At 47.4% G+C, this 19,860-nt stretch overlaps 1 protein-coding gene across 1 annotated transcript; it reads right to left on the reverse strand.

Annotated features, from left to right (window-relative positions):
* LOC309827763 (GTPase IMAP family member 8-like) lies at positions 1–19,003 on the reverse strand (the record flags this gene model as incomplete). Its single annotated transcript, XM_082662571.1, has 7 exons — positions 18,835–19,003; positions 17,989–18,265; positions 13,776–13,824; positions 11,926–12,856; positions 6,795–6,954; positions 2,800–2,848; positions 1–887 (listed from the first exon to the last, which is right to left on the reverse strand). Exons 3-7 carry the CDS (start codon positions 13,816–13,818, stop codon positions 1–3), a joined length of 2,070 nt encoding a protein of 689 aa, XP_082518697.1. The 5' UTR covers positions 13,819–13,824; positions 17,989–18,265; positions 18,835–19,003.
* Between the last annotated feature and the right edge of the window lie 857 nt (positions 19,004–19,860).

Consider the following 19,860-nt stretch of genomic DNA (forward strand, 5'->3'; position numbering starts at 1 on the left):
TCAGCATTCGCGAGTGCTACACAAGCTAATTAAAATGGCAAGCAAACTCAAAAAGCATATAACAAAAACAGCAAATATTCCGATGTGAGAAACGATCCAGTGTTTGACTCGCAGGAGCGCCTTGAAGGCGCGGTTTCTCTGGGCCTCTCTCAGGTCTTGCTTTTGCTTTGCAATATGCGACCGCACCTTGGCCAGGTAGCGCACGTGACCTTCTCCATGGGGGTCGCCCCCGCCCTGCTGGAGCCGCTGTGCATCAAAGAAGAGGTCGTTGCTGAGGCAGGCGCCCTGGAGCTCCCTCTCCAGCCCCTCGACCACGGCCATCAGCTCGGCCAGCTGCTTCCTCTGCTCGTCCCCGGAGGCCTGGTTGCTGAAGGCGCAGTACCTGTGCCCGCACTCCCGGACCAGGGCCCTCAGCCTGACGTTGTCTGTGTTTGCTACGTAGTCACGCAAGGATCCGTCCGCTAAGTCCTCCTTGTGGGTGAAGAGGATGACCGTGTGTCTCAGGGCTCTCGCCCCAAAGACCTCCTTCACCCTGGTCACGGCCACCACGTCCTGCTCTGTGAAGCGCCCCAGCTGGGTCACCAGCAGCAGCACGTGAGGCCCCGGGGCCGAGAGCAGGTAGCAGTCCCCGATGTCCTCGTACGCCTCTTGGTCCTGGGCCCTCGCCTCAAAGATGGGGGGCGTGTCCACCACCAGGACGCTCCTCCCATCCCACGTGCCCGTTGCGCCCTGACACTTCCTGGTCACCGACTGGGCCGCCAGCCTGGACTCAAACACTGGCTGGCAGAGGACGCTGTTCCCGGTGGCGCTCTTCCCGCTGCCTGCTTTGCCCACCAGGATGATCCTCAATGAGGACGAGGTTGCAAACAGCTTATTTTCTATCCCGCCTATTAAAAAAAAAAAGAGTTTTTCGTGTTTTACTAAGTCAGTGATTTAAAAAATTTTTTATTTTATCTTGGAGTTTAGGTTATTAACAATGTTGTGTTAGCTTCAGGTGTGCAGCAAAATGATTACGCTATACATATACGTGTATCTATTCTTTTTCAAACTCTTTTCTCATTTAGGTTATTTCGGAATATTGAGCAGAGTCCCCTGTGCTATACAGTAGGTCCTTGTTGGTAAAGTTAGTGATTCTTAAGATTTTTAGGTCACGGACCTTTCATGGTATCTCATGAAAGCTATGGACCTCTCTCCCTGCCAAACAGTGATATTTAAATACATACAAATGTTTGCAGACAACTTGAGGCGACTCTTGAATGGCAGGAAGCCCACACTGGGAGCCCGAACTTGGACCCATAGCCAGGAGTAAGAACCGCTACACTGTGAAGGATGCTCCAGGGACTTCGTCAGGACCAGGGAAAACACAGCTTTCAGAAAGCTGGTCCCTGAGCTTTTCCAGGGATCGTGCTTAGCCCAGTTTCATGCTAAATAAACGTGAGATTAGAAAGAGGTGGAGGATGAGAAGTCATCAGTGAGAAACTATGATCACCTCTCTTTCCCCCACCAATTAATTCCCAGGTACACAGGCTGCCAATCACATTCATCTGAACCTTGGGGGTAAAGGAAGTCTCAGATGTCAGAGCTCCAGTGACCTACCACCGAGGACCAGCTGAATGTCCCCGGGTTTCCTCTTTTTGGGTGGGGAGTTGGATGTTTGAACGTGAGCCTACAGAAGGCTTGTCGTTAAAGTCAAGGACGGAGTCTTGTGACGGGACACGCTGTCCCAGAACATACAGTTTCGATTGTAATACTTGGAATTAATGATGGAATGTTTTGGTTTAAAACTGTTTGCACCGTAACTGCTTTTATTGCTAACCGCCTGACTTGGCTGCTGTGAAATTGAGCTTTTCTTGCCAGCATAATGTGAACAGGAAGACGCTGGGTTCCGGATGGCCGACCCAATAGTTCAAAATTAGAACGAACATCCTGTTACCCTGGGATATAAAAACCACACCCGTACAAGACTCAGGGTCTCACCCTGCTTTTGGTGAGGCCCCGATCGGTTTGCGCTTTTGTGCGTAATAAACGCCTATCACTAATCTACTTTGGATTTGCACTGGATATTGGTGTTCTGTCTTGGTTCTGATTCCTCTCTGAGGGAAGTTCGCAGGTGTGTGTGAGACCGCAACAGTCTGACAGATGACCCTGGATCGGTGGCTGAGGAAGAGATGATAAGACCATCACGTATAAGAAATACGTGCGTTGGAAAGATCGTCAATTTGGCTGATACAATGACAGGAAATTAGAACAAAAGTGGTGTTGTCAAGGGTGACCCTGCATCAAGAGCTAAAATCTTCAAGGGATGAAGAGAGTGAGAATCCGAGGATTTCTGGAGTTCTTAGGAGCTCAGATGAATTAAGTTCATTTTAGTCTCCTAAAATCTGTTATTGTTATTCCTTTTACCCTGTGTTGGTTCTTCCCTTTCTTAAGTATCCTGGATTTTTTTTTTAGCAAACACCATTTACTAAATCTTTATGGGGAAGTTTTCCTCTTTTCAGTTGAGTGCAGGCAGGGAAGGATATCATTTTCACAATTCGTTTCCAAGTCCCCTGACCTCTGACTTGAAGTTTCATTTCCTCATTTCCCATACATCACAGCACAGGGGAGAGCTTCACACTCGGGTGTGTGTGCTGTGATGATGGTGGGGAAGATAAGAACATGATAGCTGCCTTTTCTTCTGCAGTGGAAAACAACTGGGTTTCTTTTCTGTCACTGTGTTTGAGGTGAGGGAAAGGAGGAGAGAAAACAGTGACTCTTCCCTGATGCCTAGAGCTCTTGAGAATTTGGAGGCTTTCTTACCTTCAGCCATAGTCCCGTATCTGCTCCTCTGAAGCCCTTCCATTCTCTTCTGGAATAAAAAAAGGAAAGGAATAAAAAGCAGGTGTCCATATGGGACTTGGTAAGGCCTGAGAACACCTCCAATTCAGACAGCCAAGAATAATTATCCTTAGATGAGCCGTTTCCATCGCTAATTTTTTAACTTATATTTTACTTTCAAATATCCATATATAACTTTAAGCAAGCCAGGTGATTCTAGGTTATATTAACACAATGAACTCCTGCTTTTTCCTCATCCTATAGGAAAGCATGAAATGTTTGAAAACAAGTCAGTTGATTATCTCCCCTCTACCTGAAAAGGCATGAAATAAAGAAAGTCTTCTTCTGTGGAATGAGAAGCAGGATTTTGTTTATTGTTTTATTATTACTATTATTATTGGAATCAAAGTAAGCAAACTTGCTAGACTAGAGAATAAAAATTGCCTTGCTGTAAATGACATTGGCTTGTTTGAAGTACTGGCCATTTCCAGCCCCAGAAACTCTTTGTACCAGATGGATATCCCAGTGGCAAAGAGGAAAGTACAATGTACCTTCCAATGGGAGTGTGGAATTGGGGATCCAGGGCTCCTGTGAGGACGGACATGAGAGGACGAGGTAGAAGATGGAGGAGCATGGCCACCACCCTCCCACCCCTCTGAGCAGCTGGTGGAGAGAAGCTGGTGCCATGACTGAGGGACAGAGTCAACATTCAGGACAAATTCAAGGTAAATTCATTTCCTGCTCAGTTTTAAACCACATGTCTTCCCTTGTGGGTCTCCCAATAACCACTTAAAATTTTTTCCAGTAGATATACCCAGAAATTGGCAAAACTATGAGGATAAATGTTTCATTCAGATGAGACATAATATTGTGTCGTTCTTCTTGGTGCTAGAAAAGGTGAGCATTAGAAAAGGCAAGCATGCAATGTGCCACTATAATTAAGATGATCTCCGAGACTGTATTTTATTTATTCAGTTTTAAAGATTATGCAGTTCTGAAGCAAACATTTTAAGGGGAGAAATACACAGAGTAATGAAACAAATGCCCACTACTTGCAGTGAACAGATCTAAGTATTTTGGCATTTTCACTGCTGCTGTTTGGTTTGACTGAAAAAGTTAAAACATTACACATATAGTTCCATTTATTTATTTTTTGACTCCCCCCAACCCGTCTCATTCTCCCTCTTCCCTTCAGAGGCAACCAATATTCTGAGATACACATGTATGTATAGGTAATATATAGTACTTTTTGGCATTTTAATCTTTTATGTCAGTGACATTATTTATGTAGCATTTTATCCAACTCAATTTTATTAACAAACACTTGGTGTGCCAAGATACGTGCTTGCTACTACAAACCACGCTGCAGAAGAATCCCCCTACACGCCTCCTGTGCACGTGGACGATTGCTCTGGGATATGTAGTTTCCACCTGACAAGATACTGCCAAATGTGACTCCAAGAAGCTTGTGCTAAGTCATACTAGCAGCAGCCATGGGTGAGAATCCCCCCAAATCTTCACCTACGCTTGGTGATATTAGAGTTTTAATTTTTTGGTCACCCTGATGGGCGTATCTTAGGATGTCTTAATTGGTTTAAAGGTGCATTTTATTGATTAACATTGAATTCAAAACGGTTTTCATAGTTTACTTGCTATTCAGGTCGATTCTGTTATTTCTGCCTCTTTCACATGCTTCTGTTCACTCAGGAGGGAAGACTAGAAATGGCCCTCATTAGGGAAACCAGCCCTTGTCACATGCTCAGAATTTATTAAGGCAACTTCCTTCCTTCCTTTCCTTTTCCTTCTGCACCACTTTCCTTTCCTTAAGCCCAGAGAAGAGCATTTTCCTCACCACGTTCTCCCACACGCTGTCCTGGCCTCTGGTCAATAACACTCCAGCTTTTGCTAAAACTGCTCAAATCCTCTGACATCTTTTCTACTTCAGACGGCAGTTGCTATATATTGGAATCAATATATCGATGTGGTAAAGACGATGACGACAGTGGTGACAATGTTGATGATAACTTTACCATGGTAATAATCCTCTGTGCAGCCGTTTGTAATTTTCAAGTTTCTTTCATGTCCATTCTTTGAATCGTTCTCCTAAATTCCCTATGATGTGATCAAGATAGGTATTAAAATTTCTATTAAAATATTAGGAAACTGAGCCTCAACTGACCTGCCCACGATCACACAACTTCCATGGAGCTAAGACCAAAACATGGCTCATTTTGCCTGTGTATTCTCCTAGATTTATCAGGATGGAGAAGAGATTATACAGTCAATGAACCTCTTGGAACACCACATACCATGCTGCCATCCATGGTCAGGACATAAACTGAGGCAGGCAGGCTGGAAGCTTACCCTAAAACTAACAAAGGGAACTGTATTGCAAAATCTTGAGTGCACGTTTTCAAAAAAAAAAAAAAAAGATTATTCAAAGGTAAAATCGCAGGGCCAGAAGTTGCTCGGAATGGAAGTATTTCAGTTTAAAGCAATCTGGTGTTCTCCCATGGCTGGATGATCAGTGTGACCCAAATGGAGCCCTGTGGCCTCACAAAAGCCAGTCAAAGTCCAGGTGACATTAGCAGAGGCGCGCACGGCCCTCCTGAACCGTCTTCTGAGTGGCTCAGGCTGCCGGGGGAGACACGTCCCACCGAGGAGTAGATTATTTTGGACAGATATTAACAAATAATAAAGTGTGCAGAGGCTAGTCAGAAAGGATATTGATGGAGATGCTAAAATGAGTCACAGAATATTAAAAGGACAGAATCAGCCTAGGAAAAGATCGGGAAACATCCTAAACTCGAAGGAACGTGACACGTGTCAATCACATAGTAGACAGAAGAGGGAGAATCGGGAGTGGAGGCAGATTTCTTCTCCACAAGGAAAACCCTTTTAATCTTCCCCCAGGCGGGATCAGGAATCATGAGAGAGTCGCGGGCAGCATGCGGGCAGAGATTATAAGAGTATCTGACAGGAGCAGCAGGAGGATGTAGCTTAGGTAGGAGGTTGAAGCCAATGAGCATATAATGTACCTCCTGATTTGTACACTACACGAACCTGATTTTATCTTGACAGCACCTTACTTTATCAAGCCATTGGAAAGCAGGCTCTCTCATGCTGTTTTAGGAAAGATAAAAATATTTTCTGTCTGCCTGATTCATATTCTCCTTCGCCCATCTGCCCCCTCCCGCTGTTTCCTGGTATCACTTGTGTCAGAGTTTAGCGTTGTCATTTCATAACGCGGCTCTCACAGGAGCTTTAGCAAAGGGTTGGTTCCTGTACACACTGGAATCTGTCTGCCATGCGGTCGAGTTCGACATCGTGTCGTAGGAAAAGTGTGGGTATTTGGGGGAGAATGGGCTGGTTTTCAGATCAATGGAACAATGTTCACTGAGAGGTTCCGTTTGGAGCACGTGGCTCAATGAGGGCGGGAACATAATGACCCCGAACTTGTCCTGTGGACCCCTAGGAATAGACTCTCGGTACCCAGGCCTCAGGGGGCGTGGTGCTTGTCAGGGATGGGGCGGGGCTGGTGCGGGGAAGTGAAGAGCTAAAACTGAGACGTCCGCCCCACCTAGTTCGGGCACCTGGTGAGTTTCAGTTTACTCATCTGTCAAATGGGTTGAGAATCTTAGTGAAGCTTTATGAAACCCCGTGAAGCTTATGTAAGTCAGAAGAGCTAAGAAGTAGGCAACTAGACGGAAAAGACCTCCACGCTGTGGAAAGCTGTGGGCCGTGAACGCGGGGTGAGCGGTTCCCGAAGCCGCTTCCCTCCCGCTAGGAATCCGCGGTTGCCCATAACGCTCACCATCGGCGCCCCGTTTCACTGATGGGAGAGCCCAGAAGTATGGTAACCGGTGTCAGATCCCACGAGAAATCAGTAGCCCTGACTCAACCGCGGCCTCCAGGACGCGCCGCGCCTCCCCGGGCCTCCACCCAGGACGCTGGGACCCCCGCCGGGTTCCCCTTACCAGGCGCGGCGCTGCGGGCTGGGTGCCGGCGGGTCGGCGCGAGCGCGCGGCCGAAGGTTCCAGGGCACGGCTGCAGGGCAAGAAGGAAAATGGGGCTGACGGAGTGAGCCCCCTGTCCCCGCAGTTGGGGACACCCCCTCCGGATGGGGCGAAACTGCTGCTGCGGAAACCGGAAAGCAGCGAGTTCGGAGCGTGCTTCCACCCCTAATGGGATGCTTCCTGTCGGAGCCCGCGAGCCCCTCGCCCACTCCCATTTCCTCTGTAAGACGTGTGCAAAGAAGTGATGTTTGGAGCGTGAAAGAGAAGAACACGGGCCCCAATCCCCCCAGTTCCCCCGTTGCTAAAGACCCCTGTTGCCTCCGCGGGCGTGTCGTGCTCTCCGGCCACCATTCCCGGAAGATCAACGTTTCATCTCTCCTGTTGAGTCCAAGTACCTCTCACTCTAACACAGACCACGCTGACCTGAGTCTCCCTGTGAAAGCACCTACAAAGAGATCTACTGAGAAAATTAGTTATTTTCTTTGGCACAGGAAAGAATCACTGGCTTTTCAGGAAGGAGGACTTGTCTACCTTCGTGAAAAGCTGGAGCCCAGATGTGGAACAGGTTAGAATGGAGCCTTCCTCCTTTCCAGAAACTCCCCAGGGCTGGGAGGCAGAAAGTGACTACCCTTGTCTTTTGTTTCTTGGGGTTGGGTGTCTCTTCTTGGGGGTGTGTGTGTGATGTTTGAGGAGTGGTAAGCAGTTCTCTTCAGCGTACCCATGAGCTATTTCGCCAGCATGTGGAAGAATAGATCTTAGGTGTTTTCAGATGTAGTAAATCAAGGGATATACACGATTTAACACTATTTCCAAAGTAAAAAGGAGTGCCTAAAATTAATGGTGTAGAGTGAAAGGAAATATAAAATAAATAAGAAATGGGCCGAGAAGGAGATTGAATGTAAGGTATAAAAATAATGAAGACCCCAAATAATAATTAAAACAAAACACTACATCATTTTGGAAGACAACTACTTAAAAAAAAAAAGAGGTAAAAGACAAATTTAGAAAAAATCTCAAAATATTTTATTGCTGGAATAAGCAAGCGCAAATGCAGTTGTATAAGAAAAGGCAAACATTGCCACTATCAGATGAAGGCTCCCGGGGCAGAAAAAAAGAGTCTTGGGTCATAGTCTAGCTCTGGCTTCCCCAAGGAGTTATAGGAATTCCTCTTCTAGGGAGTTCAATCCATAGGATATTCTCTGGAAGGCGTAGTGGCATCTGCCCAGCCAGGTGATGAATATTGAATATTGTACAAGAATTGAATATTGTACAATAATGAATATTGTACAAGACTACGTAAGAGGGTATGCATTGTTTGAAATCTTCTGCTTGACAAACTCATCTTGGGGGCTTCCCTGGTGGCGTAGTGGTTAAGAATCCGCCTGCTGATGCAGGGGAGATGAGTTCGATCCCTGGGTCAGGAAGATCCCACATGCCGTGGAGCAAGTAAGCCTGTGTGCCACAACTACTGAGCCTGCGCCCTAGAGCCTGTGAGCCACATCTACTGAAGACCGCGTGCCTAGAGCACGTGCTCCACAACAAGAGAAGCCACTGCATAGAGAAGCCCGCGCACTGCAACAAATAGTAGCCCCCTCTCACCGCAGCTAGAGAAAGCCCATGCGCAGCAACGAAGACCCAGTGCAGCCAAACATATAAATAAATTAATTAAAAAAAAAGAAAAACTCATTATGACCAAAAACAACTCTCAGAAGTAAGTCAAATATGAACCTCTTTAGATAAAATGACAGTTGATCCAGGCAGCAGGGCATGGAAATATGAAAGAAACTTCATCAGCACACGATCAACGAATTTTTATTCTTGAAGAGATAAAAGAAAAGGTGAGGAAAAAAAGGAAAGAAAATGAGAGGACATGTAAGTAATCAAGATATATATGTGTATATATATATATATATATTCACTCAAATAGACAGTTTTTGAGAAGTTATAGCATTTTGACCCTGTGTCTGGTTCAGGAAACTCTTCCTATAGGACAATAAGGAAAAATAAGTTCCAGTTCTGATTTGCCACGTTTTGCCCTTAGAAAATCACTTGACTCTCAGTACATTACTTTCCTCTTCAAATAAAAGGCTGTTAATGATAATTACCCTTCATACCTCATGAGGTATTTTTCATCATAAAATATTAAGGCAATAAATTGTTATTATATTATAGTGTTCTCTCTACAGCTTCTGTTTTCTATTTTATGATCAGTCTTATATTATTTTGTTTTATGATCTATCTTGTATTACATGTGTAACATTAAATTGTATATATTTTAAATTTTTTTGGCTGCCCGCGCATCACGCGGGAGCTTCGTTCCCGACCAGGGATGGAACCCGTGCCCTCTGCAGTGGAAGCGTGGAGTTTTAACCACTGGACCGCCAGGGAAGTCCCTAAATTACATTTTAAAAACTAAAAATCGTGTCTTCCATTTACTTATGAGCCATGTTGCATAGTTCTAAATCTAAGAATTAGAAACTAGCAATATTTTAGAGAACAAATAAACTTTGACTGCACTTTGTAAATATATTTGATGACTAATCATGCCGACCTTATATTACCACTAGCTCCCAACTCTATACATAGAATAATGTGGAGTAGTTATTATTATGAAGAATAAATGTGGAGTATTCATGAGTGTGAAATTTATGTATTTATGAGTATGGGATTTGTTTATGAGGATTATTATTATGAGAAGTTTCTTCTTAGACTTTTTGTTTCTGTACTATATTCTTATGGAATTTAACCTACAAAGTGCTTTCGCTCATGTTACTTCATCATACATGAAAGCTATAGGATTAATATTAATATATACATCTCAAGAAAAGCTGACTCCCCTTGTGCCCAAGGTCCTGGAGCAAGTTCATAGGGGACCGGCTTTGTCACACAAGCCCTCTGCACATCTCCTGCTCTTTCCACTGTCCCCCACAATGGTCCTGGTGATGCCCCAGGCAGGGTGTTTCACCCACGGATGTCAAGCCTTCCTCTGATCCCGCACATTTCTCTGTGCTACAGTCCGCCTGAGAATTTTACAATCCTAACACTCATATTTATTTTAAAAATCACATGTCCATTTACAAACAAGACAAAAATAATAAGCAATGACAGAAACTGGAGGGCATATGTGGACACCCTGACGTGAGAAAACGAAAACTGAAAGAACAAGCAGGTTACAATCAACCCCACGGTAAGCGAAGTCTTTGGCTTACAACGCACGCTCATGCGCACGTGGCCCTGGATGGGCAAGCTGCGGACACAGGCGGTCTCCGCTACGTCGTCCCCTTCCTGGGGCCCTCAGGGTGTGGAAAGAGTGCCTCCATGGCTGAGAGTTCCTGCATGGGCCCAGCACGACGCTGAAGGCAGGAATTGATAATGGACTTTTTTCCAGCCAGGCTTCACAGAGCCCAACTCCCTGCCCCACTACTATAGCCCTCAGGTACCCCCCCCACCCAACTGCAGGCCACTCTAAGCCCATAGTCATCCTGAGTCTCTGCAGGCCCTTAACCCGAGGTGGCATTGAAGTGCATGTGCATAGGCCCCTTCTCCACGTGGAGCTGGGATGGCCCTAGGATGCCTGCGCACAACCTCCCGGCCCTTAGCACCCCTGAGCCCTGGTAGTATTGGGATATCTGCCTCCTCCTGTATCCACACCTCCTAACTAGCACATGGCTGATAGAAAGACTTCCTTTAAAGTGTTCTGTCACATTCAGAAATATGGAAATAAACAGATCCTAGCGTTTGCTTACACAACGGAAGGCTGGCATTCACAGACTTATGTGGGTTGGCCCATCCCCTGTAAAAACCCCACGGTACAGCCACACCTAACCTCCGGTGCTCTGTGGCTCTCTGCCGATGACCCTGCCACCCCTCTCTTCTCCATTTTGAGACAGGCGCTTTATTATTATTATTATTATTATTTAAAAATCCAGATAGATGACTACATTGAAGACATTGCATGTTATTTTCCCCAAATCTTACTTCATTTTGGACAGACATGAACCATAATACATGCTAGAAAGTTGGAAACTGTGTTATTTTCAGTGTAGTTACATTTAACTTCTTGGTACTAAGCCATTGTACTGGTAAATAAACCGATGTATCAGAAGTAAACATTAATATGTATGACTGTGACATCTCTTTCCTTGATGATAATAAAAATTTACAAGGATCAGGGGCTTCCCTGGTGGCGCAGTGGTTGAGAGTCCGCCTGCCGATGCAGGGGACACAGGTTCGTGCCCCGGTCCGGGAAGATCCCACATGCCACGGAGCGGCTGGGCCCATGAGCCATGGCCGCTGCGCCTGCACGTCCGGAGCCTGTGCTCTGCAACGGGAGAGGCCACAACAGTGAGAGGCCTGCGTACCGCAAAAAAAAAAAAAAAAAAATTTCAAGGATCACTGAAGGGAGATATCTACCCATAAGAACCAGAAAACATCAAGAAGAGAGAGTGCAGGCTATGCTCTGAATGTTTGTGTCCCCCTCCCCAGCATTTACATGTTGAAAACCTAATCTGGAGAGGATGGTATTAGGAGATGCGGTCATCGGGAGGTTATTAGGTCATGAGGGTAGATTCCTCATGATTGGGATTAGTGCCCTTGCCAAAGTGCCCCTTCCATCAAGGTGAGGACACAGCCAGAAGTTGGCAGTCTGCAATCTCAGAGAGGGCTCTCCCTCCAACCGGACCGTGATTTTGGACCTCCAGCCTCCAGAAGTGTGAGAAATAAATGTCTGTGGTTTCTAAGCCATGCAGTCTGTGTTTTTTTGTTTTTGTTTTTTTAAAATAGCAGTCCAAAGGGAGGAAGGCAGTGTCTAAACAAACAAACACAAGCTCAAAATAAAAATAGCTGTTTTCCCTTTGCTATGAACCCATTTTCTACTAAAAATCACCAGTCATTCCACTATTTTTCAAGAGAGGACCGAAACATCAAGCTCACTAACACGTTTTAAGGACGTTTTAAAATTGCACAACTTTATTTTAAAACTGTTTACTGGAGGAAATATGAAACTCTTGAAAACTGATTCCTTTGAAATCCCCCTTCAGACTCAAGTGTTCAGTTCCTTTCTTGCCAGGTTACCTGCAAGACTGAATATCACCCTGTCACGGCCTCTGGCCGGTGCCTGTAGAGCAGGTAGAGCAGGACCAGGGCGCCCATTAGGGTGCACACGCCCAGCTTACGCCAGTTCCCCCGCGCCTTGGGCCACCGCCACAGCCAGGTCAGCGGCCAGCGCTCCCGCCGCCTCTGCTCGCAGAAGGCCACTCGCTCCGCCACCCTGCGCAGCCTCTCCGCGGGGTCCGCGCCCCCCAGGGCCTGCGCCAGGCTGTACAGGTCGTTGGTGTAGGGGGCGCCGCCGTGGTGCCTCACCAGCTCCTCCACCAGCCCCATCAGCGCCATCACCTGCGCCTCCCGCTTCCCGTCGGCGGCTCGGTTGTCGAAGGCGCAGAATCGGTCCCCACACTCGGCCACCAGCTCCCTGAGCGCGCGGTTCTCGGTGTTGCGCACGTAATGCTGCAGCGAGCCCCCAGCCAGGTCTTCCTCGCGGGTGAAGACCACGATGGTGCGCGTCACGATGCCGTCCCCGAACAGCGCCTTCACCCCACTCCAGGCCTGCTGGTCCTGGGCCGTGAAGCGGCCCAGCTGGGTCACCAGGAGCAGGGCGTGGGGCCCCGGCGCCGAGAGCAGGTAGCAGCGGGCTCTCTCCGCGCAGCCCGGGTCTGTCTGGGAGACTTTGGAGCTGAAGAGGTCCGGGGTGTCAATGATTTCCACGTCCCACTTGGCCCACCTGCAGCTGCCCGTGGCGCAGGTCCGGGTCACCGACGTCGCCCCGAGCCTGGAGAGGAAGCGCTTCTGGCCCAGGATGCTGTTTCCCGTGGCGCTTTTCCCAGTCCCTGACCTCCCGGCCAGGAGGAGCCGCAGCCTGGGCTCCTGCAGGGCAGACTCGCGGGCTTCTAAACCTGTGAGCACCAATGATCTGTAAGCTCCCGAACCTGAAAGCACATATCCTGGCACCCGGGTCCCCTGGATGCCTTTGAACAAAGGAGAACAGAGTGCTTCGACTTCTGCTTTTCGGACCAAACCTTTACCGAGTGCCCTGGTCGGAGATCTGTGAACTCCGGGGGATCTCTACCCGTCTACTTCTTCCCTCTTTGGCGTCACACATGCACCTGTAGGTGCACCAGCACCCGGTGAACGTTTCTGTAGAGGACATCCCTGTATAATACAGGCCATTACTTCGTGTGACATGACCTGTCATCCACACTGCGCAGAGCTGCTCCCTATTGGACAACTTCAGTGGCCTCTGCCTTACTTCCCCAGATACCCTCTTACTGAAGATAGGCAGGAGGGGCAGTGGGCCTGGCCACGAGGGCTGTCTGCTGTCCCACACCCTCGGTCTGAATCACAGCCCCACCCCCGGCCAGCAGTGTAACCCTGGGAAGCTGCTTAATCTAAGTGCTAAACCTCTCCTGCACAAATGGGATCATTAATGTAGCGCCGTCCTCATAGGGCTGTTGGGAGGATAAGATGAGACCATCTCTTCTTCCCTCCCTCTTTCCCTCCTCATCCTCTCCTCTCTCTTAGACCTGCTGTCTAATAAGATACCTGGTTAACCCTCCATCCTTGTTCCCTAACACCTTCTACCTGGTGAGTCATGTTCCCTCTAGTATATAGTTGGATTCCCTCTACACCCCCTTCTGTGGAGATCAGAGGAGGTTTATTCATTTTACCTTAGGGACGGAGGTGCAGGTTAGTCAAAGAACTCAATATCTCACAGCAGGTCAGGGGCAGAGATCTAGGTCAAATGCCAGCCCCAGGGCTCTTGCTGTTTCATCCCAGCATCGAGAAACCTCTGGGGCTTCTCTCTGTTCAGTGTTGAGTTAGCCCATCCCCCTTACTACCCAGAGCTCATACCTGGGGGCAAACACGCGTTGTGAGGCATGTTCTTACCATAGGCGTTTTCTTCATCTCTTGCTGTTTTCTGTCCTCTCATGATTCCCTGAAAGTGTCCCCAGCACAAGTTATTTTTCATTCGTTCACTCGTTCATTATTCATTCATAGGTAAAACTACCTACTATGTGTCAGGCAAAGCCCCAAATGCTGGTGACACCACAGTGAAAATGTCATAGTTCCTGCCCTCTCCGAGCATCAGAATTTAGGGAAGACAGTGGAAGAGCTCGGTCTGTGGTTGGGACGATACTATGAGAACACCCGGTGAGCTTGTGCTGTCTTTTCAGGGCCTCGAAATGCACAGAGCAGAGGGGAGATGACAACACTTACTCTATGTCAATGAATAAGCTTTTGATGTTCATTTTCCCAGGTAATTCTACGTCAGTGACGTAAGTGGTAGAAAGTAAGTTTTCCCTGGAGGTTCAGCAGCCGGGGGTGGGGGGTTTGTCAAACCCTGAGAACAAGAAGGTTTGCTCACTGACTTAGGACCTGCCTTAGGGTTGTTGGCCTGGGAAACAAGAAGAAACTTGGAATTTTGGTTTTGGAAATCAGAAAACAGACATTTTTCCCAAGCTGACCTGGAAAGCTCCTGACTCTGTGCTCAGAAAACCACAAAATTTGGCTCGTCCTAATACGTCTAGGAGGTGGGATCCAGAAGGTGGAGGAGGGAGACCCCGAGCTCACCTGCCCCCATGAACACATCCAAGCTACAGCTACGTATAGAGCAACTCTCTCTGAGAATGACCTGAAGACTAGCAAAATGGCTTTTCCACAATCAAGGCTGTAAAGAAAGGACCACGTGGAGTCTGGTACAGGGGCGGAGACGCAATCTAGTCGGGACCTGAGTCCCTAGTGGGGACCTAGAAGTGGAAGGGGCTATCCCAGGCTTGGGGATCCTCCCTGCGGAGTGGGGGGTTTGAGCCACCTACTAGGCACCGCAGGCCTGGGCTTGACACTGGGAAGATGAGCCCCCTTAGCTGGTTTGAAAATCAGTAGGGCTTACTGGAGGGCTGTAAGAACCTGACACTCTGGTCTTGAAGAGCACAAGCATGCTTGCTCTCAGTCCCAGTGCAGAGGCGGTACATTGAAGACTGCCTGGTGCTCTGGCCAGCCTGCCGGGACCGCCCCAGAGCACCTCCCAGCCCTCTCCAGGCTCCCATTCCAGCCCCTACTGCTCCAGCACTGCCCCCCACAAAGGCCGAGGCTGCCATTGCCAGTGGGCATATGTGCACCAGGGAAGGAGCAGAGAGAGCTCCGGTGTGTGGCTCCAACCCCTCTGGCTCTCTATCCTGCCTCTAACCAAGGGGTACACACTGAGGAAAAAGTAGAGGCAGCTCAGAAGTGCAGCCTCAGGCTCTCAGGCCCTGGCCACACCCCCAGCCAAGGTGAAGACTGTCATCACATCTGGGGGAAGCCCAACTCCCTTAGGACTCCTGCCCAGCCCCTTGGTCCTTGACTCCTCCCACAATAGGCTAACAACTAGCCCTGAGCCGAGGAGAAGCCCTGGCTGGCACCTGGCTCTGGCTCTAGCCCTCTGCCTCCAGCCTTGCTTCCCACCAAGGTGGTGGCCGCCAGCACACCGTGGGCGAAGAAGCGGTCCCCGCTCACTTCACGTCCAGCTCTCCCACCAAAGCCACTGGTGACAGGCACACTGCAAAGGGTTGCTACCCACAAGGACATGCCTTTGAGACCTGGACAGGTAACCGTTTCACCTAATTTCATAGAGACACACAGAGAAAGTCAAACAACATGAGAAAACAAAGGAAATGAAAGAACAAGATAAAACCCCAGGAAAAAACCCCTAATGAAAGAGATAATAATTTACCTGCCAAAGAGTCCAAAGCAATAGTAATAAAAATGCTAACTGAACTTGGGTAAACAACAGATGAACACAGTGGGAACTTCGGCAGAGAATTAGAAAATGCAAAAACCAGTCAGAGCTGAAGAATACGATAACTGACATGAAAAATTCGCTAGAAGGAATTAAGAGCAGATTAGGCGATGTAGAAGAGCACAGAAGACAGACTAGTGGAGGTCACCCAATCAGTACAGCAGAGGCAAAACACATTTGAAAGAATGAGGGGGGTTTATGGGACCTCTGGGAAAAGGCCACGTGTGCCAACGTTCACATGGTAGAGGTCCCAGAAAAAGAGAAAGGGGTAGAAAATGTATTTGGTGAAATTGTAATTGAAAACTTTCCTAACCCGAAAAGGGAAACAGATATCAGGTACAGGAAGCACGGAGCACCCCTGTCAGAATGGTGTCATCCGAAAACAAGGAACAACTGGTGTTGTTGACGAGGATGTAGAGAAAGGGGACCCTAGTGCACTGATAGCAGGAATGTCAATTGGTGCAGCCACGGTGGAAAACAGTATGAAGGTTCCTCAAAAATTAAAACGAGAACTACCATATCATCCAGCAATTCATTCCTGGGTATATATCCAAAGAAAATGAAAACACGAATTCAAAAAGACGTGTGCACCCTGATGTTCATAGCAGCATTATTGATAATAACCGAGATATGGAAGCAACCTAAGTGCCCATCAACAGATGAATGAAGAAGGTGTCATATATATATAGACAGGTAGATGTAATGGAATATTACTCATAAAAAAAGAATGAAAAAGATAAAAAAGAATGAAATCTTTCCATCTGCAACAACATAGATGGACCTGTAGGGGATTATGCTTAGTGAAGTAAGTCAGACAGAGAAAGACAAATGCTGTATGTTTCCACTTATATGTGGAATTTAAAATAAAGCAAACAGAGGAATATAACAAAACAGAAATAGGCTCACAAACACAGAGAATAAACTAGTGTTTACCATTGGGGAGAGGGGTGGGGGAAGGGGCAAGATGGGGAAGGGGATTAAGAGGTACAAACTACTGGGTATAAAATAACTAAGATGCACCAATGTAATGCACAGCACAGGGAATATAGTTAATTAATATTTTATATTAACTTTATATGGAGCATAAGTATAAAAATACAGAATCACTATGTTGTATACCCGAAAGTAATATAATATTGTGCGCCAACTATACTTCAGTAAAAAATAAGTAAATAAATAAGTCTAAATATAATCTGTGTGCTGGAGAGACTGGGATGCTCCCCTCCAGCTCTTTATGTTCTTGCCTCAAACCTGAGGCTTTTTGAAGTAAAATACCCACTCCAACATTATTTAATACAATTAAATGTTCTGTGGTCAAGTTTGCCTGATCACACGAGTGCCTGAACACGACAGCACAGTCTCCCCTCAGTCTACTCCAGCCTCATTCCCACCTAATCCCCTCCCCAGTCAGCCCCTCCACAAACAGCAGATTTCAGGGCCTTTTCCAACCCACCTTGTGGACCATTCATCCCACCGCACATTTCTGCCTGAGTCCTGTCTGTGCTTCAACGTCCGTTTCAAATTCTACCTCTTCATGTCACCCACCTGGTTCCTACAGGTAACTGTGTTCTCCCCCTATTGGCACCAACAACGAAGCAAAAGCAAAGGGAGAGGTTGGCTGAGTAACCTGTCTCTGGCCAAAGGACTCAGATGGTAGGTTTGCCTAGAGCTCAAGCCAAAGCTGTGGGTGTCTCTGCAGTAACTCTCCTGCCGCTGCCCCCCCCACTCCGCTACCCACCCCACCCCCATCACCCCACCCCCCCAAAGCTTCTGTAAAGTTTACCCCAGGGCTAAATCACATAATGTGATTAGTTATTTTGTGTCTAGAAATCAACAAACTCCCTTAATTGACACCAGAGCAGCCCACAGAGCCCAGTTTGGGGTGGGGAGCAGATGTTCAAGTGATCATGTAGGGCAAGGGTTGAGGACCAAGTTCACAACCTTAGCTGTCTCTTGCACTATTGTGGATAGCGCTAAGGAGAGTGGAGGTTTTAGGAGGGTTCAGCTCAGATATATACAGAATTTTCACTTTGTAACTTGTTCTGAGGTTAGCTTCCCTTATAAGTCCCCAGGAATATCTTTTGCATTTGCTGCACATGCATTTGGGGAGTGTTCATTGCCTTCTGCGGTAGTTCCAGCAGAAGGACTAAGGGAGTAGGGAAGGAGAGAGAATTTAGTCCCAAAGAAGAGCGTGTGCGCTGCAGAGCTCGAGAAGATTACCTGTTCTTCTGAACTTACTGTTTGACACTCAGAACAACCTTACAAACCTAGAGGCACATGAAGTTACCGTTTCTAGATCCTGCCCCCCTTTCACATACTTACTAGAACGCAGCTGCTCACTCAGCCAGCTTCACACAGGCAGAGCTCTTCCTGTTCCCCACAGGTCCTGCTCCGGGCTGGTTCCTTTTCCCTTGTGCTCACCGTTCCTGCAGGATTGGCGACAGGCTCTAACGCTGGCTCCCAGAAGCTCCTGACCTACCGCCTGCCCTTGGACTGTGGGTGCAGTGGGCGGTTTCCTCTCCACACATGGAGGAAGTCTCTGTGCCTCTCAGACCTCAGAGTTCAGGAAGCTCAGGGAGGGGGGGCCCAGTGGTGATGACTTAAAGAGACAGAAACATTGGCCAGTGAGGTGGTGGGTGTGCAATGTTGTCATTGCGAATCCCACCCGCTGCTTTGGGCTATGGTACTGTTTTCCAGAGGTTCCTGTGACACCAGCATCTTGTCCCTGGCAGGGTCTATAACCTCAGCGGGGAAGAGCACTTTAGGTTTCTGAGGACTCGTTTTGTTTCTGACCTTTGACCAGCAATCTTATCTCCAGTTGTCTTTTGCTTTTCAGGCTTTTTTTTTTTTTTTTTTTTTTTTTTTGCGGTACGCGGGCCCCTCACTGCTGTGGCCTCTCCCGCTGTGGAGCACAGGCTCCAGACGCGCAGGCCCAGCGGCCACGGCCCACGGGCCCAGCCGCTCCGCAGCACGCGGGATCCTCCCGGACCGGGGCACGAACCCGCGCCCCCTGCATCGGCAGGCGGACTCCCAACCACTGCGCCACCAGGGGAGCCCTCAGGCATTTTTAAAAAACAAAATAAAATGGCCTTCCTTCCCCAGGACAGGAATTTGAGAGGAATCTCTGAGTGAACCTCAGAGTGGACAATGCCACCAAAGTGGTCCTACCTGCTAGGAACATCACACGCAAAGTCTCTTCATTCTGAAAGAAAAGGAGGGCTTTTCCAGCTATTAAAAATAGGACAGCCGGCAGAAGACAGAAAATTTTTATACGGGGCTTAACCTAGCCATCTCTGTTAGTACCTCCAACTCAAGTGACTGTTTCTCCTCTTAGGAGGGTCATGAGAAGGTGAGTAAAATAGCCAATCATTGTGTGGAGAGAAGTATTTTGGTGACACATGCCCTGGACCTGGTTAGATTATTAACAAACCGTGTGATCTTGCCTAACTCACTTCAACCTTCTGGAGTTGACTTTCCACGGATATAGTGAGGGGATTAACTTCATCTGAAGCTAATGGGCTGGGGTGTGATGTTCACCCATTCCTGCCAGCTCTTTAGTGAAGAACCCAACTCCCACTGAACTCCACCTGGTCACCCCCCCCACTCTGCCCCCTGCCCATACCCTCCAGCTTTATTGAGGTATAATTGACATATAACAATGTATGTGTTTAAAGTGCATGATGTGTTGATTTGATACACTTTTATATTTCAGAAAGATTACTGCCATAACATTAGCTAACACCTGCATCATGACACATAATTACCATTTCTTTTTGGTGGTGAGAACATGTAAGATCTACTCTCTTAGCAATTCTCAAGTAGATAATACAGAATTACACTATAATCACTGTGCTGTGCCTTGGATCCCCAGACCTACTCATCTTCTACGTGGAAGTTTGTACTCTTTGACCAACATCTCCCCATTTCTCCCATTTCCCAGCCCCTGGTAATCACCATTCTACTCTCAATTTCTATGAATTTGGCTTTTAAAAATTCCACATAAAAAAGTGATGTCATACAGTATTTGTCATTCTCTGACCGCTTTGGCTATTTGAAATATTTTGTGCTTCCTTACAAATTTTAGGATTGTTTTTTCTGTTTCTGAAAAACACCGTTGGAATTTTGATAGGAACTGCATTGAATCTGTAGATACTTTTGGGTAGTATTTTAACAATATTAATTCTTTCAATCCAT

The sequence above is a fragment of the Grampus griseus genome (genome assembly GCF_964374135.1).
Source record: "Grampus griseus genome assembly, chromosome: 9".
NCBI classification, from domain to species: domain Eukaryota; kingdom Metazoa; phylum Chordata; class Mammalia; order Artiodactyla; family Delphinidae; genus Grampus; species Grampus griseus.